Source organism: Photinus pyralis, unplaced genomic scaffold, assembly GCF_008802855.1.
Source record: "Photinus pyralis isolate 1611_PpyrPB1 unplaced genomic scaffold, Ppyr1.3 Ppyr1.4_LG1, whole genome shotgun sequence".
Taxonomy (NCBI): Eukaryota; Metazoa; Arthropoda; class Insecta; order Coleoptera; family Lampyridae; genus Photinus; species Photinus pyralis.
This window is the reverse complement of record NW_022170249.1, coordinates 15,541,997-15,566,034: the sequence shown is the minus strand read 5'-3', so window position 1 is coordinate 15,566,034 and position 24,038 is coordinate 15,541,997. Positions and strand designations below refer to the sequence as shown.

The window sequence follows — 24,038 nt, the reverse complement described above, 5'->3', positions numbered from 1 at the left end:
CGAATAAGATGCAAGATAAAGCTCTATACCTAATTGCCTTTGAATGTTGCCAGATGTACCTGGTATCTTGTATAGCTCAGGTTTTAAATGCTTGGCAATTAACGGCGCCACCTAACGTCTCCCTAACCCTATCATCCAATATTTAGTAATGTAGACTTCTCAATGCCTCCACTGCAGGTACCTAATTTAAATATTGTGATTTTTGTTTCTATTGATTAACTGTAATTTTTTCTTGAAATTTAACTTGAGCTTCTTTTTTTAAATTCTTGTTTCAGTTTTTTGTTTAACTCTTATATTGAAGTTAACCCGCTTTGTCTATTGAAAAACTGTGCGATACGCTCTTCTTGTTTTCTTCTGAAAATTCCAGTTTGATTCCTGTGTTACAGCCGAATTTTCTTCTAATTCTTCTACTCTGTTCTGCCAGATACTGACTTCTTCAGCTTGCTGCTCTACCCCCTCCAAACCTCTTCTATTATCGCTTGACTTTCCATTATTCCTTTCATCTTCTTCAATTTCTTTCTTAACTTGTTATAGACCTTGAATTAATATACATAAATTTTCTTCTTCTCTATTGTAAAATTCCTCAGATTCTTCAATCCTCATTTGTGCTACTTCAACTCCTTTATCTTCTTCGATTTCTTTTGTTCCGGGACTTATTTCGCTTCCTGTATCTACTAAAAAGATACAAAGTCGCCCCCTCTACCTTTCCTAAAACCATTTGATGTTAGGCACTTTCATCTTCTGTATCATCTACTAGTAAGTAACCCTTTTTTACGAGAGGGAGGGAGAGAGCGAGAGAGACACGAACCTGCTGACGCCAATTATCAAGCGTGGGATGCAGCCAGTAATTTGTCGATTCAATGTCGGTATATCGGTCAACGCAGAGCAGAGCAGAGGGTTATAACTGTCAGTTTGGATGTCTAAGGGCTTTTTTATTGGTTGCATGGAAATTAGCCGATTGATAGAAGAGATTCGAATGTTCGATGCGCGTAGTTTTCAAAATTAAGGTGGTGGGAAAGTCGTGCGGCAATATGCATGAAGCCCCGATAGCACTACGTCGAGCGGTTAAGAAAAATTGTAATTCAATCACTCGTGATCATATAGGGAGAGAAGATTTGGATTAAGCCGCAACGCATATTTCGCGCCAGGTTCCTTAGAGCGATTGCATCATTCCACAAAAAGTTATGTGAATCATCCTATAATAATAATATTATTAAGTAATGAAAATCCTGTAACGCAAAATTTACTGATTTAACAAATTTGTAGTTCTTAGTGTTGCATACCTAATTCATCCTATAATGTCATCGAGGGTTGCCAGAATCTTTTTAATGAAATTATATCATCAATCAAGTGTATGTACGTTACATTTCCCAACAACCGATTTCAGAAGTATTGGAAAAAAGTAATAACTTAAAATTAAATTATGCCGTCAATTTTAAATTCACACCGTCGTCGGTGGGGGATTTTAATTCCAAAAAAATTGACTGAAATACATCCCGTAAATTCTATTTAGTAGGGAATGAATGTAATGTAAAATATGGCAACAATAAGGCATGGCGCTTGTCCCACAACTTTAACTCTTAAATCTGTTCGTATATTCACGCCATATTGTGTACTTCTATTACGTATTGTATGAATGTCTTTGTTGTGGGGAAGTAATATTTCGTGTATGATTCAGTGGAAGAAGATTTGTGCTTTTTTGAATAGAGATTTGAGAAGCCTTTTCACGGCATTGCAAAAACGTATTCACGTATTTTTATGATTATTTCGAATATCTTTGATATGGAAAAGTCGCGTCAATGCGGAAATGTATCTTTTTTTTTAAAATACGGTCAATTGTACATTGAACGCGAAACAAATAGATCGCGATATTCAGAAACAATTAAAGTTACATGTAACTTACAAATTAAAACAAGTACTAACCTTGGTAAACATCGTACAAAATTCGATAGTCACTTGCACACTTTAATAGGAAAAGGATTAATGGGAATAGTATAAAACCGCCCTCTTCCTCCCACAATGGCGATTTTTTTCCGTCGAGGTAACCACTGGTAGCGCAGGCTAGAGCTGTCTCTGGATAGATAAGTAATTTATTATTTTAATTACTAATTTAATTAATTACGACTACATGCAGTTAATTATTCTTCTTGGTTTAAATAAATCAAACTTTGAAATGAAGCGCAAACTAAATGAATCTGAACTACTAACTTGTAAGTAAATGGCAGATCTTTGGGAACGTGTGTCCGAAAAGATACGATAAACTTCACTAACTAATCTCTACATTTCTTTCCCCTGTGAATACGTATGAAGGGTAGCTATAAGTTTGACATGAATTCTAAAATGTTCAACTTTATTCCTTCTCTCTAAAAATAATTTCAGCCGCAGCACTTGACTTTGCGTAGGTACGTTTATAATTTTGTCAAAGGCCGCGTTTCTAATTTTACATGTCCGTTATATTTCATTTAAATACCCGCTGTTTGTTGTAAATAAAATATGTAGTTTTTTATGTGTAAATTAGTTTGGCACGAATAATTGTGCAGATTCACATTTACAACTTTAAGGTGTAAATGTTGCAGTTATTGTATCTAAACTACTACTTAACGAAGTTGGAACTGGCTGAAATACGCTACAATTTGCTTATATAGTAAACGACAATTGTTCTAGAAGGATTCGGAATGTTCTACAATGAACACACGTCATTTTTCTCGGAAGGATTGCGTCACATCCGCCTTCGCCCTTATCGTGGATGACTCTAGTTTTATGGAGCTTCGATGTCTATCGAAATTGCTGGAATTTTCGCTATAAGAAGTTTGAAAAGATTTGAAAAATCCAATCCGTTTCGTAAATGTGCTAGAATATTTTGCAAAGGTGGTGAATGTCTCTGGAAAGAACTGGGGTATTTTTTTAGATTTTTTACACACTTCCCAAAGCTGTCTATAGGCCCCCCAGTACCTTTTTAAAGATATGCATGTTCTTGCCAGAATGTTGTACTCCATTTGAAGTCTTCTTTTGTAGAGCTCTTTAGGATTAATTAGTTTTGGCAAAGGCAACTAGATGGTGCTTTCTAAAGCAATCGAGAATTATGCGGAGCAAAATTCTAGCCGCTTTACAAAGCATATTTACAGGTATTACATCGTCGTCCCACATCCCTTTATGTCCTTTTCTTAGCTGAGGACAGAAATGTCATAAAAAATTCTGCGAATGGCCTAGAGCGCTCTGAAACTGACCAAAATCTTTTAAAAATGCCGGAAAATATTGACTGTTGTTAAAAAAGGCTTTATGAAGAGTGTAAACAGTTCTGGGAAAGCAACTGAAAAAACGATATAAAGCTCTAGAAAGCTTTCAATTACACTGGAAGACATATAGAAGACAATAGAAGCCAGTTCTAGCGAACTGGTCCATTCTGTGACTTCGTACTCCCACTTGTTGATTTCCCTCAACCATCATATCGGGAAGACAGGGTTGAAGTCCCCTGCCACGACTGTCTTGTGCCGGGTGCATGTTCTCATTTCTTTTCCAAATAGTCTAGTCTATCAAAAAAAACTTTCTTCAGACTCGTTATAGATATACGCTATACAGTGTGATTCATGTAAAAGTAGACATAGGGATTTCTTAAAACAAATGAAGATATATGGCTGTCATATTTTTTAATTTAAATATTATTGCTTTGGCTATTGTATTTTTACTTTTGTTCGTGTGTGATGTATTTAACTGAAAAATGGAATGATTTTTTGAAGTCATTTAATATCTCTTCATCATAACCTAAAATCATACTCTTGCTTTCATAAGTGCCTACCTATCAACCAACCTACCTAAAAGGCAAGGCTATTGACAGAAAGATATGAATTCTTTTAGTAAGGTGCGTTAAACTTTTGCTTGTTTTGTTGTAAAATCCAGAATGACAGTGCAGAATGCGCGCGCATGAGTTATTTTGGTTGTATACCTTTAGGCGTCATTCAGAAGCGATTTTGTCATTTAAAAGTAGACATAGGAAAAACAATACTAGCAAATCCCGACGTCTACTTCTAAATAAATAATACTATATATGTAGTGGTCCAGCACTTTAACCCTCTCTTTCTACGAGTAGTATCACGCGTATATTACAAACAAATATCTCGGCAGTCGAACTTTTGTCTTAATATGAGTTTTACGTGATGACGCTCTTCCGATTTTTGATAGCAAAAGGAGATTTGCTTTCCGTCTGCTGATCATCTCTACAGCCAGGTCAAAGATTTCCCTCTTGTTATTTAGATTAATTTGAAGTATGTTAATTTGCGTAATATTCACTATACAGTGTGTTTCATGAGGAATGGTCCATACGTTCGTATATTATAGCTATGTTCACTTTAAAAGTTCCTAAAAACATGTGCTCAATTGTCAAAGGCCAGTTAATGCTTGGGGGGGGGGGGCTGCGCACTACCGTCCTCAAGTTAAAATGAACAAATCTATAATATATGTATCATTTCTCATGAAGCACCCTGTATATGTATACTATATACACTGTCAGGCCCATGTTAAAATCCTGACCTGTCCGGTGTAGGTAGCTCTCGCACACCACAATATTTTCGATATCTAACCGTACGGAATTGCGATTTTCGCGAGCTTGTTTAGGCATCATTTAGCTACTTTTTCATGAAAAAAATTGAACCAATGCATTTAATTTTTTTGAGAAAATTAACCATTTCTGTCGGAATGTCGAAAAACGCCCTCAAGCGGTGATATGTGAAACTAACAAAACTTCAAATATAATATTTGTAGCTGAAGACTAACCCGAGTTTGTTTAAATCGGCTCAGATTATCGTCGACTTCAAAGCCGGAAATTTTTTGTTAGGTTAGTATAGCGGAATTCACAGAAACATCAGTTTTTTAGATTCCAGATTGCAGTTACGCCCCCTAGCGACCATTTCAGAAACTTAAAAATATTTTCCAGGTTTTTTTCGTAGCCGTTTTAGTAATAATTTTCTTTATCGCAAACCTTTACGATGGATAGGTTTCCAGATACAGTACCTCGCATTGCTATTTTGCCACCCTGTACATAGCATTGTTTTCGAAATGTTCAACTGAAACCCCCTAGATTCTTCTGTTTCCCAACTTTTCGCGACCCCTGGCAAAACTCTCCCCCACAATGTATATCTTTCAATATCGTCGCTCAATTTATCATAATTAATACAATTACATCACTCCAGTTTTTTTTATATTATCTTATCGTTATTTACCTATACTTTCAACACCATACCAATACACGCTTAATTTCAGAGTATGTCGAACGCTTGCTCTCATTGTTTCAGTCAACTAAAGAATCGCTTGAACACAAAGAAAAAAAGGGTAGTAATGGTTACGTTGAAATGTGGGGGTTAAACTTGTGCAATTGTTTTCCAATGTTGCTCCAATCGAAAATTCTTCCGAAGCGAAACGATTTTGTTCATAGACACGATGTGCCGAATAATTTTGATATCCTTGACGGTTACGCGCATTATAAACGTAGGGTCACTGTGCAGTTTCATTTGGATGTCGAAAACTTTCAAGAACACACATCGGCCGTTATTACAACTCAAACTTCGATTGTACGGGTAAGTTTTTAAGAGCAACGGCAACATCGGGTTATTTATTCTACGTAGAATTTGAGAATTTCTAATCACGATAATCAATGCAACGTTTCAAAACATCAGCTTTACAAAGTATCATGTTTATTTGATTAGGATTACCCAACCTACTCGTATTAAATACCTCCATGGCGGTAAATGGAAAAGTTTTCAAACTGAATAAGGGATTAACTCAATTTTTTTTCTAGAAGTAAGTTAAAATCACGATCGAGTGATACTACTCCTACCTTTCACAAAGTTTCAGTTTGTCTTTCTTAATCCACTCAATGTGCTCAAATTTTCCTAATCAAATTCTCTGCTTGATTTAATTTTTTCTTCACTGGTTTCAGTAACTTTTCATTATTTTTTTCTAAATTATTTCATCTTCATGATAACTTTTTGGGGGTTCTATTTTACGTGCAAAGGGAAACAAAGAATCTGCTTTCTTATGGAACCTCGTGTTTCTACCAGAGTTGAACTGGGTCAAGCATAGAGTGACCCAGTGACCCGGTGACCCAGTGACCCGGTGACCCAGTTGACCCGGTGACCCAGCTTGACCCGGTGACCCAGCTTGACCCAGTTTGACCCAGTGACCCAGCTTGACCCGGTGACCCAGCTTGACCCAGTTTGACCCGGTGACCCAGCTTGACCCGGTGACCCAGCTTGACCCAGTGACCCATCTTGACCCAGCTTTACTCAGTGACCCGTCTTGACCCGGTGGCCCAGTAATTAAATTATTGTTAGGTATCATCCAAAACAATTTCAAGTAACTTTTAATTTAAAAAAAACTTCCTCAATAATATTCGCCAACAAGCACGTAGCCCAATTTCTTTCAAGAGAACTAATACCTAAAAAAATCAAATGCATTTGTTTATAGTTTGTAGTCAAGTAGACAATGAAAGTATTTAGAGAAAAGGTTTATTTGGATTAAGCTAACTAGTAGAAAAAAATTAAATGTGAATGAACACCTGTAAGCAAACTGGTAAGCCCTGAAGCAAAGAAATAACATTATTCTAATACAATTCGGGACATGGAAAGTTTTTTTACGGCAGTATTAAAGCAAACATCACAGAAATGGCAGTTGTCAAGCAATCGAGTATTATTTTCAACAAACCAGCATTCCATTTATTTCATAATCTGTACACTTGAACCGAGGGCACTGACTTAACTGCGTTATTCGATCAAACTAGGTGACTGGGTCGAATTGGGTCCCCGGGTGAAATTGGGTCGCTGGTCAAACTGGGTCACTGGGTCAAACTGGGTCACTGGGTCAAGTTGGGTCACTGGGTCAAACTGGGTCTAACTGAAAGGAGTATGTCGTGACCCAGCGACCCAGTGACCCAGTTTAATTTAGTGACCCAGGTGACCCAGTTGACCCAGTGACCCAGTCCAACTCTGGTTTCTACCAACAACGAAACGAAACAAAACGTTAATATTCAAAAATGTACTCCGACATTCAAAAATTCCGATGTTATTATATATTATGTTATTATTTCGTGGTACTGGTCAAGATCATTTCAGGATTATATAAAACAAATATTTTGGAAAAAGCTGAACTCTACGTAAACAAAACTCTATCGGCATAGCGAAAACATAATACAAAAACCAAACATTTCCAAAATCGCCCTATAGAGGAAAAACTAAGATAGCCACGAATAAATTGACAACAGATTCTTTTGTTTCCTCCTCCTAAAAGATTATAGTAACTTCCATAAATCGATGACTTGAAATATTCTCCCAGTGTCAGTTGGAGGTCTCCTTTCGGTCACTGCAAATCAGAAAATTGGATGGTTGAACGCCTTTTTTACAATACAATTGAACTTTTGTACCACCAGGTAAAAATTTGTTTACTCGCTGTAAGTGGTTCTTGAAAGATGGTTGACGAATTTGAATCGGACACAAACGTGCTTCAGGTTCCTTACAATTTGTTAGTTCCAATTTGGTTTATTTATCGGAAATTCCGCAGTATGGAATCTCAAAAATTATTTTGGTAGCCGACAAAAGCACGAATTGATGGTATTTAAAAGATTTTACTGGTTGCCGTTTTATTTATAACTTTATTAGCACCCCGTATAAATAAATTAGGCGCCTAACTTCGATTAATAAACTGCGCAACGAAATGTAACAACACAAACAAACAACAAGAGGGATAGTAAATAGTGCGGCACTAAAGTATTGCGGTATAGCAATGTTTAACGTCTGATACTAACAGGTTAATCGTATACTAAGGCCGTAATTAATACTCAATAAGAATCAGTAATTCAATTTACGTTAACTAAGCAAAAGCAAAATTTTGCGTTTGACCACCGGTCGTCCGTACAAATAGGTGTATAAAAGCATGAATGTGACATTAAATTCAAAAAAGCTACTTTTTGATGCGCAAATAACTAAATTTCTATACAACAGCAATGTAATCTAATTAAATTTGGAATATCAATTGGTAAGAAAATAACGTTACAACTCTGATGCTTCGTCCCGATAGTTTCTAGAGCCGTCAACACTGTAACGTTTCGACTCCTATCTGATTGAGCACAAATCGCTTTCATTTTTGGTGGAAATGTTTGCTGAATTTATGCTTATTTTGATTACATGGCCTTGTGCAGAAGTAATATTCGTAAAAATGTTCAATTTTAAACAATAAAAGTTAACGGTATCAAACACATGATGTTGCATTCAGGTTAAATCAAGTCAACTTCAAAAACAAAGATTGAGACTCACAAAAATATCTAAACACAAATGCATTGTAAAGAAATGAAAAGACCTACATTAAATAATAATAAAAAAACAATAAACCGTTACGTACCCAGTTAGTAATCTCTTAAGACGTTTCTGGGAGACTATTCAGAAGTGCTTCAGAGATTTTATAAATATTGTTATCAAATAGATTCAGCGATTTTTGGTAGATTCTTTCAAAGATGCTCTAAAAATTCTCTAGAAATACTTATAAAATATTATTCGAACGTTGTGAAGAATTCCTTAAAGGTAATTCAAAAATACTTTTCAGATTTTTAGGGATTTCTGCGGGTATACATATTTAGGTATTTTAAAAAAAATCTTCAAATGTGTTTGACAGTATTTTCCAGAGTCTTTGAAAATGTACATTTCATAGAATTCTCATTCATATTATATTCCTCAAATATGCTTCAAAAATTGTTTACTGAATACTGAGAGCTTCCTTGTGACGTTAGCCTCCTTCCTTCAAATTTCTTTTTTTTTATCTCTGCTTATAGAAGTAGGCAATTGAAAAATAAAAGGGTGACTAAATGTGCAAATAATGTGAAAATGCAAATTAAATGCAATCGGTTTATTTTTCTAAAATTTGCGGCACTAGCGCCGTGAAGTTAACTCTCCCCCCTCTCATTTATTTATTTAATAGCTTGTCTTGGTGAGTCGTGCAGAAGGAAATCGAAATGTCCTAAATATCCAAACAATGTGCAATGAAATGAACCGCAAACGGCGGTATTTATTTTTAAGGGATGGGAGGGGGGAGAACTTCACATGGATTGGAATATCCTTCGGGTAATTTGAGCAATCTCTAAAGAATACCTCCAGAAGAATTTCGCAGCAGTTTCAACATTCTCTGGGATATACCTAGTTCTGGATACCTGTAATAGGTCTGTAAACCTCTGCTAAGAATTTCTAAAAAAGAGTTTGGATTATTAACAGTTCAAGAGCTGCAATATTCCTGTGTTAGCACAGTTTACCTCAATTGTGAATTCCTGATGAATCTCCGAAAATTATAGGCCTTGTAGAATATTTGAGCTTCTGAAGAATACATATAGAATTTTTAAAGAACGTAAGTCATTTTCTCACTTTGTCGTAACAATGTCTAAAAATCTTCCAAACAATATTTAAAACAACGTTCTGGAGAACTTTTAAAAATCCCTGAAACGTTTTTGAAGAATATTTAATGTACAAAGGAAAATGAGTTATGGCATAAAAAGCTTCTTATAAATATGCGATATGTTTGCCTTTACTAGAAGAATTTTTGGTTAAAATTTCAAAAAATATCTACAAATAGGAAAGTTGACATTGTGCAGTTTGCGCATGCGCACATCTGATTCTTACAATACACGATATGCTTGTCTTTACTAGAAGCATCTGCGGTTAAAATATTTTAATTAATAATAAGAAAGATGACATTGCGCAGTTTGCTTATATGCACTTTAATCGTCAAGGTTTTTCTTGGCTAAATATGGATGGACGGATTAAGTGGCCATAATAGCGCCTTCTAACATGGCTTGGAAAATGCGAAAATCATTTAGTCTCTCATGAATTTTTCAATAATTCCGAAAAATGTCCTTATTTATATTAGAGTCTTTGCGGAAACATTGCAAACCTATTTTTAGCGCATTTTCCAACGAAGCTGGGTGCGGTATTACCGTCTGCCTGTCCGTCTGTCCGAAGCCTTAACACAGTCTTCAATATATTTAGTACGTTCTTTTTGAATTTAGTAACTTATAGCTCTGGCACCTGCGCCAAGAATAATCGTGACAATTGATGTGCGCATGTGCGGGCTGTGCAACATGGACTTTCTTATTTATTAATATACTTTGCTGAAATTTTAACCACAGATACTTCTAGAAAAGGCAAACATACCCCATATTATAAGCATTAGCAGTGCCAACGTCCATATTTATGAAGATATTTTGAAATTTTAACCATAGATGCTTTTAGTTAAAAAAAACATAGCCACCTTTTGAGAAGTATTGACAAATGCATGGAAAGTGCTCTAAATTTACTTCCCTAGGACGAAAACCTTTTTATTTTTTAGTGCATTTCTTTTAAGAAAATTTAAGAAAAAATGTGCTATTGTTTGCGTTTTGTCCGTCCGTTCGTCCGGACCCACTTCTGCCGTTTCGAACTACTTCTAGGGGAATGGTCCTAGAGTCCTAGAATTTTTTGCAGTAGGTAACCTATACCTTAAAGGCGTGCCAGACGGCCATCAAATTTCGCTGTCTAAAAGGGGGGCTCCCCGCGAATTTTTTCCTGGGATGCTGTTTTTGAACGTAAAACGTGCATAACTTTTACATACGACAACCAATTGGTCTCAGAAACCGTTTTCTACCAACTATACTGCCCTTCTTTCTGTCATCCTATCAAAGTACGGGGTGGAGGAGGAAGGGAAGTGGAATTAGTTTTATCCTTCATGGTACTATAATTAAAGGTCTCAACGAAAGGAATTAATTTCTACCAACCATAGCCCTCCTCCTCGACCTCTTATCGTGATCGGGTATATTTCCTTATACCTCAATTGTCGGAAGAGGGTACTCACAAAGGGCGATTGAGACGTCTCCAAGAAATATATCCATTGGTGATGTCAAAACAAAAGCTATTTCGATTTAAAAAAAATGCGCTTTATCTGCACAAGAGTTGTGCACAATTTATACTTTTTTATTTTGGCTTTATTTTAACGAGCACAGTATTAAACCCGGTCACTCAAAATCTCAAGAACACTAAAATTGCATCTTACGACAGCAAATTACCTACAATTTGTACTAGATCGAGTTGGATGAATATTTACTATTCCTTCTGCACGTTTTTATGCGTAAAATAGGATGAAAAGGAAAATGGCTCAAAGAACGTCAAATCTGTCTCATACTACAAACTGACCATAATCTGCTAGCTGAAACTGCTCCCGACTCATCCTTCTACTACCCCAATGGTTGCTTGTAAATTTTCTCTTTGTCTTTGCATTGATTACGTTTCGTATGTAAACGAAAGTTTCAATCCCCATTCACCTCCACTCTTCTGAAAGCGCCGCTCGCGTGCCCTAACATAATTCATTAAGTAAACGAAGTTGCATAGAAGTTTTTTTTTATTCCTTATCGAGCACGCCAACGGCCCTTTTAAGACAATCTATTATATTACCTTCTGTTTGCTCTTTCCCTGTTTCCTTTAAAGTAAATGCTACGAAAAGTATTTACTATCATGATGCAGCGCAGGCTGATACATTTCTAGAAAACAATGTCAATGTGACATTTGAAGGAGTAGGTATATTTTAGAAAAAAAATGGATTGCGCAAAAGTGCTGTGTAAGGCCAAGAGATCATCCTCTTCATCACTCAATGCTAGTGTTAAGCGTTCGAACTCAGAAACGGCCATTCAGTCGCTAGGAGATTGTATAAAACCCAATAAAACTGACAGTACGTGTATGAAAATAGCTAACCTCCTAATAAAAAATAAAATAAAGCGCAAATTATGTGCGATTGCGAGCACAAGCTCACATCATCCTTTGGGTAAGACACGACCACCTATAACACTTTAACAGTGACTTTAATTTTAGTATTGCAACTACCATCACATGAAACTTTAGCGCGATTCACTCAATGCACTGGAACTCAAACTGAATCCTTGTCTAGGAAAAATGCTAATGGTAGAACGGATCCTATAGGAAAAAACAAGGTTATTTTAATATACATTTTCATTTCATTCGTATAATCGTGACACCTATCGTTTAAAAGACGTCAAATTTGCTGTTCGACGGTCAAAAATTATTAGTGCAAATGATTACCAATTTGAAAAGGCGCAAGTGCCAACGAAAGGCTCGTACAAAATCTAACGACACTTACTTTTCAATACCTTCTTTACCCAGCAATGAGCAGGCTAACATTACCCAAAATTATGCTGAAAGCATAGCGCGTGGAAAGCTGCATCAAAATCAACGCTTTTGCAAACGGAACGCGGGGATAAAGGTGCCAGAGACAAAAAGAAATACAAAATATGGAAAAGATTGTAGTTCCGCCCCTCTTGGTAGTCATAAAAAAGGTGCAGAGAAGCGCAGTCCGAGGAAAAGATGTAATGTACGCGGTGGTGACAATTTAGAACGCGCCAATCTCTCAGGACAAGTCGGTCCCCTAAAGTCAAAGAGGAAAGAGGAGGGAAAACGAAACGGAAGGAAATTGTACAGTAAATCTGAGTGCGCGAACTTCCTGCAGTTCTACGATGCATCGTCGCAAGTGTGGCGGACATTCCATGCGAACACGGTTTCTTCATTGGAACACTGTAAATGGTTACCTTCCACCGGTCCCAAGAAAGTGAACAGCCTTGTAACTGAAGTGACGGCAATTCCCTACAAACCTCGAACCACTGGCGGCTCGTGTTGTGCCGATGAAAAACCCACATCGGCACTAGACTTGCAAAGAAACTCTAATTTTAAGGTTTAATTTTGGCCTGTTCGGAATATGATGTAGTAAGCGTTCGTGTTTGTTTCAGAGATCGCCACCAGAAATCAAGTATGGTCTCCTTATACCACCGAATCACAGTCCCCTCAAATTGTTGGTCGTCTGCGCCCATCCCGATCCTGTATCAGAGGCACTATCGAAGGCGGCGGACAAGCTTGGATATGACGTGACCACGTGCCACTCGTACGAAGAAGCGTTAGAAGAATTCCTTTCAAAATTACATGACTTAATCGTTATAGATGCCAGATATACCTCAAAAGCTTTAGATTACGATACACTGTGTAGGTGAGTACCTTTTTTTATCAACATAATTCAACCACCTTAAGTGGCCTTTATTATGTAGATAGATTGGATGCAGTCAAATCCAATAGTTCCGGTCCCTGAAATGGAAGATATTTTTGTTTAATTTTTTTATGATTTTCACTAAGGTATTAAATTTTGCACAACTCTCGTGCGGATAAAGTGCTTTTTTCAAAACCAAACTAGCTTAGTGAAGTATTGGGCACTACTAGAGGAAGACGTAGACAGGGTTTAGCACGTAGCATGCAATAGTAATTGACGTGCCGATCGCTCTTTGCGAGTACTCTCCTCCGACACTCCTTTCTTGCAATATGATGGTTGGTAAAAATAACTAGTTCCTTAATTAATAGAGGATAAAAGAATGGTTTTTACTTCCGTCTCTCTCCACTGATCTCGATCAGGGGTAAAGGGAGGGCGATAATTAGAAAACACTTCCTGCCAAATTGCGAACAGTGATATAGTTGGATTTTCTTCTATGTATGTACGCTAAAGCATTTAACATTAATTCTACATTTAAAACACGGCAAGTACTTTTTCTGATGTTCATTAACAATTCAACAATCGACATGAAATTTTTATGGTGTCTTGAATTGTGACAAGTGATGGAATTCGTTGATCGAGATATTTAGCAGCAAATAATTCGTGTGATTATTGAAATAGATCTTTCACAGTTTCCGTTTTTCTTTTATACATTTTATTAAGAATATAATTAATAATCTTAATTTAATATATAATTGAAATATTTTCGTTTATTGAGACATGAATGTAGATAAGATGGTTGCATATCTTAAGGGATATTTGACTTATATATTTAAGAATGGAACATAGGAGATATGTACTCGTTAAAATTTACGCACTGTGTAGTGGATGTTCTAGAATCGATCTCAAATGACAAATTCTCATTTTTCCCGTCACGAAGGCACTAGACGATCAGAGTATTTTGGTTACTTTGTCTAATCTAGCAAATATCAAAGATATTTTCATATTCATATTTGAATCTACTTTAGGAGTCAATAGGGATGTATGTATGGTAGTTGAAAATTCGTCCGATCTTCTAGTACCTTACCTTAAAACTAGGGGAAATAACTGCTCTTGATTCCCTGATGCCAATTCAAAAATGTTACGAAAAGAATACAATTTTCTTTTGTTCGTGCATTTTTCTGTTTTGAACTTTCCCGTATTAACTTGATGTGTTTCGATATTTCTCATTTAAATCTGCCCTCAATATTTACATATTCTCTCTTGACTCCCATTCACTTAAGCCTCACTGCTCTCTATTGTATTCCTTTTGACATTCTCTATTGAATCGTTTCCTTCAATCTTTTTCTCTATTTCGACGAGTTCAGGCTTGTTGAATTTGCATCCTGAATGTAGTCTCTAAATCAATTCGCCTATCTCGTAACTAGCTTGAGGAAATGTAGGGTACTGAAACGGTTTATATTATACATATCCTGTTAGGTATACCTACTAACTAAAATCCGAAATGTTTTAGTTTAAACACACAACACAATTAAACACATTACGCACTTTAATTCCGGGCACTTTATGAGATTGAAAATTAAGCCCTCAATTAAAGTCCTTTAATAATTTAAATTGCCTAAATGAAAACGTTGCGTTCAATCGGAATTTGCACAGCATACAAAAATCCTTTTTAATAATACGTCCTACTTGTCTTTTTTATGCTTCGCGTTTGAAGATTCTCAAAGTACTAAATAATCGTTTATTATGCATGAAGCGTAATGGGCTACTGTAAAACTGTTAAATTTGAGATTCACTAAAATGTTTCATTTGTATTAATATTTTCACGGAGCGCGAGGGGTTTTAATTTTAATACAGAACTGAAACGGTCGGCGTATATTTGTTCTGTAAACAAGAATAATGTAATTCGAGGTTTATTTACCTTTGAAAGTTTTCCCAATATTCTCCCTTTAATCACGAAGACTTACAACGACATTATTAAAAAGGGATTTGAGGACATGGAAATTAAATCTCGCCCATTTGAACAAAAGGGATTGTGACGCGAAATCAGTTTTCGGTCCTTTCTACGAAAGATGTACAGAAACAAGAATTATTCAGATTCGAAATTTGAATTCAGTAATCATTGTTAAGACAAAGGTCATGCAAATGAAATGTGGCAATTTTCTTTTAGAGAAATGCAAAAAAGATGAATAGGGGAAGGAACCAAAAGGCCAAAGACACAACATGTTTAGTTTTGTGCTCTAAATTTGAAGCTATGCAAATTTCTTCTTCATAAAGTTGTAAAAAGGTTCTGCTTTAGACACAATTCTATAGGTGGAGTGTGGGTGCTTTTCAAGGTGGTAATAACGAAATACTGACGATATTTGAACTTTTTCGTTAAAAATCAAATGTTGAATTAGTTAAAGAACCTCAGATACCCAATTTCGCCCATTCAGAACTTGGAGAAAAAATTTTGTGATCGCGCAGAATACCAGAAGTTGGTGGCAGATGCTGAGTTAGCTTGAGCTTCCCCCAGCTCAAAAGTTTTAGCACGTAGCTTTACAAATATGAATAGTATCAAGTGCGTTGATCAGCGCGATTATTGTGAGTCATCCTATAATAATGTAGGTAGGTAATAATAATGGTATTTAAGTCACAAACTCAAAAACGATGTAAAAATGAAATTCAGTGTAATTAGTATCATACGAATAGTAACTGTATATTAGGCCAATCGGAACTCGTAAACTTTCACTTGTAATTAGTATAATTAGATGGTTAGATTTTCACGTTTTCTTTCGTGCTTGTGATTAAAGTATTCTTGTAGTGTATTTGTGTATTTGCTTTACTTGATGAGTTGGAAACTTTAAAGTGAACATTGCTATTTATGTTTCTATAATATGTGGCTTTATGATGTTCCTTATTATCTTTTTATGTGTTAATCGTTCCAAATAGAAAGATAAGACCTTTTTTATTGGATGATCAAATGAAAATTTGTAAAAACCGATAACTCACTTTAGACCAAGCCATCCAGGGTCGAGCAATTGGAGGAGGTTCAAGCTTGAGAGTTCCGAATTATTTGTAGTGAAAGGAAAACGCCTTATAGTCCGCCGAATGTGGACCCTTTTGAAACTTGGGTACCACTCTTTGAAACTTTCTGTGGAAATTTGAGGGAGTCTGATATTTCTCCAACAGGGCGCTACGCCTCTCTGTAGAAATTCCCTTTTTTTAAATCCAATCTCATCTAAGGTGATGTCGGAATCCACTGCTGGATCTGTAACAGAAGGTCGCCTTCTCCTAAGAGGGAGAGGATTTCTGCACTGTTCCGGGTTAAGATTGTTCGAAAGGCAAAAAATTAGTAAATGGCCCGTATGAATAAAAGTAAGCAAATGCTTATACTTGCAAAATTCAAACTAAATACTCGTAAGTGCTCATTCGCACTGGGCGATTGAGCAGCGCTGCTAAGCAGAAGGACCAGGACACAGTGCAGCGCTGCTAAACTATGCTAAACAGACCAGTATGAAGGGGCAGTTACGAGTATTTACTTTGAATTTTGCAAGTATAAGCATTTGCTTACTTTTATGCATGCCGGCCAATGTAAGAGTTTAAAATTATTTTAACATAAGCGAAGCATTTGCAGAAACCGAAGAACAAAGTGGTATTAGGGTGAAATTAATTTACTCCAACTCTTATTAAAAGCACTGTATCGCGAATTTTGGCCTACGGTGTGTAAGTTTTTTTAATTACAATACTTTTTGCCAGTTAAATATCCATTTCAGATACTCCTTACACCGTTAGGATATGTTTCCGTAAATGTAATAATGTAGAAGAAACGAATTGGAAAAATCGAGACTCAAAAATTTTGTATTATTATTTTGAGTCTCGATTTTTCCTATTTGTTTTTTAATTTATTCAAAACACAATGGAGTTCTTCGTCTACAAAAAAGTAATAATGTAAGATTAGATTATTGGTATCGAGTTCGTAGTTCCTTATTCTGCCACTGGAGGTCATACAATGTATATTTCTGTACTTCCATAATGATAGATTTCCCCTCCATTAGTGTTTCACTTGCGCAAAAGCGGATCGGGTAGAAGAACAGGGGTGCAGTTGTACTGTCACTTGTAAGACATAAGTCGGCCATTTATTGGCCGTTATGATATTTTTGTGACGTTTCTTTCGTGTAGTATTGCTTCATTTCATGTTGAATTTTGCGAATATGTATATTTACAAGCATTTAAGCCCGTATGTATGGTATGTATGTATTATGTAACATCGAATATTTCTTTCAGCTGTCTTTGGTTTTCTCTTCCTCCTTTTAAGGGCATTTTTGCAAATTTATTTGTGAAAAGGTAGCTTTTAATCTCACTTTGACCGGCCGACTGGCTGGTTCCTTGGCTGGCAATGTTGGCCCGTAGGAGAACACACAGATTTGGCATCGCTGTTGGCCATAAGAGCCTGTAGGTACTGTAAAGTCAAAGTGAGGTTGTCTGTAGTTGTCTAAAATATCCTTTTCACCCCCGACCTACCACTACTTTGCCTAAACTTACCGTGTGCTCATCTCAAGGTCATTTGTGCACAAAAACTGATCGGTCACAAAGTATTATTAACTTCAGTTTTGTTTTCTTCGCTTTTTTAGCCGCTTCAACTTGAATTGATGTCGACGTAAATTGGAGATACCTCGATAGGTGTTTCGTTTTCTATGTGCTTAAAGAGATCTTAGTGCTCCAAATATGTCTGCACAACAAATTTCATATCGGCAATGTTCTCTCGAGCCTTCAATTTTTCAATTTGAAAAATTGGTTTGACGACGATGACATTTTGAGATTCAACAACTAATTATGTAAATATTTACTGTCATATCGGTTCAGAGAACTCAATTTACTTGAAATTGACCATGCGGCCAATAACCTATTAGCAGAGTAAATAATTTCGTTTCGTTTCGAACTATTTTATTGGACGAGCAAACTGGACTAACTACACACGCACTATAATATTCTATTTCCTTATGTTAACACATTTAAAGAAAATTAATAAAGTATCAACTTCAGTAATTGCTTTTAGGTTTCAGACTAAGCGATGGGAGAATAATACGATAGTACGAATATAATGCCGAAAACCCGAAAGTTCTACGATATTCTGTAGATTCTGTGGTAACTACAAAATTGGTAACGGTAAATATTGTTACCGCTTTTTTGATTTTAACTAACTGTCGGCTGTTGGGTGCCTTTTATAAATCGATCGAGGTAGAACTTTCGGGTTTTCGGCATTATATTCGTACTATGGTGTCGCTTAGTCTGATAGTTTATTAATTTTATTTAAATGTGTTAAAGTGAGAAAATAGGATGGCAAATACCGTGTAATTTTCTTGAAAATATCAGTGGTATAGGGTATTGCTCAGGGTATAGTGACTTTTGAGCGCACTATCATCTCCGTGCGACCTTTTTTTTGTTTCGACTAGATATACTAGATCTTGCCACATTTTTTGGAAATGTAGTTTTTTGCCTGGAGGTAAAACGGCGAAGTTTAGCAAAAAATGGAGGTCCATTAGTCTGTATCACATGCGTTACGTCATCGTTATCGTTGGTTTTCAGTCGTGGCGTGTACTAATTTGGGAATATTGATAAAATGTCAAAATATTTTGCACTGGGGTGAATGGACAGCAATGATTGGCTCAGAGTTTGTTTGATTAATCCCCTCGTGGTTAACCCTGTTGTATCATTGGTAATTTACTGAATCTACCAGCAAGTTGTATCCCCCTAGGAATCTGATACCAAGCACGTATTAAGGTTGTAACTTCCGAAACAATAAATTCCTATAGCGCGATCATAAATTAATATCAAGCAAATTTGTCGATTGCAGAGGCCTCTGTTGTGTACACTTTAATAGTTTGTTTGCCTTGGCGATTACGAAGTGCAGCAGCAGGCAAACAAAAGTTTCTGCGTCGGCAAAAAATTGTGTCTATCCACTTGTTTGCTTTATATTTTCAATCGTAAAGCTTCCACTAGCAGTGTTTTTGGTTGCGACTGTAATACTCGTTGATGCCATTACGGTTTTGACAAAAACAACCTGCACGTTGGTTGGTAGTCTTTGTAGCCATTGTCTTCTGATACAGGTTTTTCTCAGAGAAACCATCTGTTAATGCTGTTGTTATTGATTTCATTTCGGATTTCATTGATGACATCCCACAGTTGATATTAATAATTAAAATCGTCTCATATGCCGCAGAGACCCAATTAAAATTTCATTACGTGATTAATTTTCAATTACAAAAGGTGAGATTTTCGGACTGAAATTTGATATATTTTGTAAATAAGCTTTCAAAGCGTTGACGTTCGAAGACTTAATTATTTATCTTTTGAAGAGGTCGGAACCCACAATTAGCACTTCACAAACGGTGACAGATAATCGCAACCCAGAGGTTTTTTCCAGGTCCCACTGTTCCCACACCTTTTCGTAACTCCAACGTCATCGAGGGGAAAAGGTACGTTTCAATCTCCAAATTAGCGTAATTGACAACTCAGCACTCAAGATTCTATAGAAATTCTAAATAAAATAAGAAAGGAAGTTCCATTAAAACACAATCTATTCGTTTGCATAAAACTTCTTATTTACATTTCTTTTGTAGCAACCGAGCCGAGGATGTGAGAGCTTGCTCTTTTAAAACCCACTCTAAGATGAAACGTCCACTCAAAATTACAAATATTGCAAAACCGTAGTATCCCAAATAACAAAGCAAATTGAATTAGGAACGGTTTAATTGTTTTCCCTTTCATTAATTTACCTACCCCCTAACGCACATAAATTTTGATAAAACACGATACTGGATATTTTCAGGTCGGTTTGCGAAGACCAACTGCAACAGTTGCTTACTTCATTTACTCTACGGAAAAGATGGCTAATTGATTTAATGCTTAATGCGAAAGTTCGTAATGCATAATTTATTGCGAAGACGTAAACCGACTTCGAGCTAATGTAACGCTTGGGAATCCTTCGCAGAGGTTCAATTTCCAATGGCGATTAATAAATGAAATTTTTAAGAGGCGTTTAACGGCTAGAATAAATTCTTATTAGGTCAATGCTCAATATACGGACTTCTGGGGGTCTGGTCATTATGTATATAAATACAATGGAGGTACGCCAACTAAAACTTTGTGGACATGACAATTTTCTCTCCATGTTGCAGTGTGAACTCCAATTATGACCAGCGTTACTTCATTTCACCACAGATTAAATTTTGTCTGTGATTTCACTATCATATATGAACTGCTGCTAATTTTCACTGGTTTATTCTAAGTCGAATAGACGGACTGTGAAAGTCTATATCACTTTTTAATATACAATGGAAGGAATTTGCAAATGAGATATTAGAATCCAATTTAAGAATTTAGGACTTGAGCAACTGTCACTTTGTGGACAAGGAGGGTCGAGATAAGGAATGAAATTTCACGTTGAACTACGTCATTCCTGAATGTAAAAACGGAGACTTGTCTCAGAATTTTTTATAAATAGGCACATAAAACAGTAAGTTGTAGAAGAGAAGAATTTTTGCGTGATCACGATCATGTCTCTTAATATTTTCAAAATGTCATTAGAAAATCGTTTATCATACTCTTGCGAAGTTTTTTCTTGTTAACTTATATTTCTCAGCTAGCGAGTGATTTAATTTTTTGGAAATAAATTAAACGACCAATTTCTGTTAATAAACCAAGGCCTACCATAAAAGATGATTTAATGCAGTCAAATGTGTGTGATTCATCGATGTAACTCTATCTAAATATTACACGATCACCTCAACAGAATTAAATCTATGATAACAACCCCCTAACATGTCGTAGGTAGACCAAGTAATCGAGCGGTAAGAAGCTGTCAACTTTATGTCTCACGACTCACTGATCCAAAGGATACGAACACTAAGCCTCCCTCATAATCATATACTTACGGACCCGATCAGTAATACAATGTGTTCAAAGTAGGTAACTGTTGCAGTAAGTTGGTTGCAGTCAAGGTTAAAAACAAATGTAGGGTACAGTGGGTCAGGTAAGGAGGTACAAAAAATTCTGGGAAAGGGCGAAGTTCACAGGGCGGGACTCGTCTTTGGTGCAATAAAATCATTTTTTTAAACTGCGTGGAAAGTTGCATGGCCTTCAGTGAATCGCAACTACATCCCACAACATTCTAAACCAAAGATTTTTGTGTTAGCAGAGTTCCATCCCTGGGATAGGTAGAATGGGCCCTCGTATAGAATTTTCCGGCCTATAGTTGAGATTCAAGAACAGTCTCGTCATTAGGTGTTGTAACTAATGTGGTTACAGTTATTTACTACCCTCGTGACTGTCTGATTCATGGCGAAAATTGTTAATTTACAAACAACAAGTCCATATACACATCAAACTTGAAACAAATCAATAATTTCCACATATTTAAAAGAATGATCACAATTTATACATTCAACTTCAGGTCAGTACCACGTAACAAACATAAATAAATTAAAAACAAATCAAAATATCATAAAAATCCTTGCAAAAAGCAGGATTGCCATATTTTAAACCGCTTCTGTTAGTTGACTATGCACGTACAGTGTACTCTTGGTATATACAGGGTGGAATCCTAGAAATCGAAAAAACAATTGCTCATGGGGTTATCAAAACATTCAATAATGTAACATTTTTTTAATGGGGCGCTTTATATATTGCGTGATACGACGTACAATTTAAGGTTGCGCAATTATTTTGTTTTATCAGAAATAGACAAGCGAAAAAATGAAACAAGTAAATTTTTGCAAACATTTGGTATTGAAATGCGGTTTTCGGTGCAGTGTTCAGAATATGTTGTACAATACTGATTGAGCTATTATTGGAAAATTGCAAAATGTATTTATTACTGCATCACTATTTGCAAAATTATAAACTTATGAAAAGCTAGAGAGATTTACGCAATTTTCAAAAAATTGCTCATCTAGTATTGTATAACATTTTTCTTCGTATTTTGCTTAACACTATGTCGAAAATTGCTTGCAAAAGTTTACAATTTTCGGAGAAATTCGTTCTAATTTCCCTGGTCTAAAAGGATTATCAACGCTACAGACGGTTTCATGTTTATTTAATTTGAATGTAGGCTATTATTATATAAAATGCGAAATTATTGGTTTTATTTAAATTGATCAGGCATTGTAAGATGATAAAGTTTACAGATGTTTCTTTTGTGTAGATTTTCTTTTTTGTTAAAACATATTTTTTCTACAACTGTCATGAATTTCGAAACAATCGGTTCAGTTGTAGAAAAAATATTGAATATAACGCTAGCGCGAACATATTTTGCTTACTTTCGTGTCTTACCTGTATAGGGATTAGTATTTTGGTTGACACCATTTATCTTTAGAATGATTTTTCTCTTTCTTCGAATGTCTGTGGGTGTACTCCATTGAAATATTTTTACGGATCTGTATATTTGCATATGAACAGTACGGGGTATGTTAGATGATTACGCACCATTCTCTTTTTAATACGTACGTTTTTTAGGACTATACCTTCACTTAACACTCAAGTTTACCGTCCCTCAAATTTCCGCCAAGGTTCCCTTCCCTCCAAAATAGTTTTCTTTTACGTTCTCATTGTTCTTTCTTTTAGATTACCTTTTACGTTTTTATCTACTTGGTTTTTACCTATTACCTACGTAGTGCGCCTCCTTGATATAACGTTTGATTTGATTTGACAAATAGAATTGTAATTATTACATTTGCTTGTCTTACTCCACAACAATTGAAAGTTTGTAATATAAGTACACGACTCAGTTAGAAGATGTCTGTTATTTAATATTGAACAGAAAAGAAAAATGAAAAACTGGACTAACTTCTCCTAACCGAGTCCTTACACGATTTTTATTTCTAATGGAATTTTTTTTTACTTCTATATCAGATACAAAGTATAGGCTGGGTATAGGATTAAAACCCAAATCGGATTTAAATCCTACAAAGGTTTTATTATTTTAATTAATTGTTTAATGCGTACTTTAACACAAGATTGGCGCAATCCCTTACCGTAATTTTCTTGGCATCTTGTGGAAAACGACCTTATATTCACAGTCGCCCGTATAACGGCAATTCGCGTTTACACAGTGGACTCTTTTAAAGCTACACGCGTCAAAAATATCTCGCAAGATCGAAAAATGTAACTTTGCGCTGTACCGTTAATTGCAGAAACCAGAAACCCGCAAAAATACTGCGCTGTTGACGGTCTCGTGAGTCAAAAACCAATACCTTAAATCTTTCTTCACTAGACCGGTCCCTACTCTCGAGCCTACTCTTTTTCACTTGACAAAACCACCCACGAAATGGTGCTAATTAGTTAATCTTTAATCATTAGCTCATTTTATTTATTTATCCTCACGAATTACGCCCGCGCTAATGCAAAGAACCTACGGACTTTTAAAAATGTAAAATTAATACAATTTTGTTAAAAACTGACCCTGTAATGGGAACACCCTGTGTACTACCTAGTATTCCAATAACAATTCAACCCCATTTGTAGAAGTTTTTTTGGTTAGTAATTTGAAGATTGTGTTTTTATGAAAAAAACTATAAATCTGCAAAATAGCTAATTTAGCGTCCATTCCATTCTCAAAATGCTGTGTGCCTACTTCTTTTCGTAAAGTAATTTGATTTTCCTGGCAATAAATTGAATTCTGTTACCCCAGCGTCTTTTAGAACATTTTGTGGTATTCTATTTTTTCGATATGGTCTCCCTGAATCTCAAGGAGCTTTTCAAAATGCGTGTTCACGAGCTCTTTCACTTCGTCGTTCGGGGAAAATGGGTAGGTGACGTCGGTTTTCTGGGACGCAGCCAGGAATCGTGGAGAAACAACCTGGATTGGCGAATTCCTGGCTACAAACGGTCCATATTTGCTAGTAGTCTCTGTTGGTTATTACAGAATACCCTTTGTATCCCAGAAAACTGGCATCCCCTTCCCGACCCTTGCAATCGTCTTATTTGCCTCTATTGGTCCACTGCTTTGAATATTG

At 36.0% G+C, this 24,038-nt stretch overlaps 1 protein-coding gene across 5 annotated transcripts in view; it reads left to right on the top strand.

The window, feature by feature from the left end:
* Window positions 1-24,038, top strand: part of LOC116159506 (high affinity cAMP-specific and IBMX-insensitive 3',5'-cyclic phosphodiesterase 8) — a 73,440-nt gene that overhangs the window by 31,094 nt on the left and 18,308 nt on the right. For 2 of the 5 annotated variants that reach the window (XM_031472490.1, XM_031472489.1), the window contains exon 4: window positions 12,797-13,050. In XM_031472490.1, the coding sequence (XP_031328350.1) occupies window positions 12,797-13,050 (254 nt within the window). Of the gene's footprint in view, window positions 1-5,273; window positions 5,571-12,046; window positions 12,742-12,796; window positions 13,051-24,038 lie in introns of those variants that run through there. The other 3 variants (XM_031472487.1, XM_031472485.1, XM_031472486.1) reach the window with 3 other exon arrangements.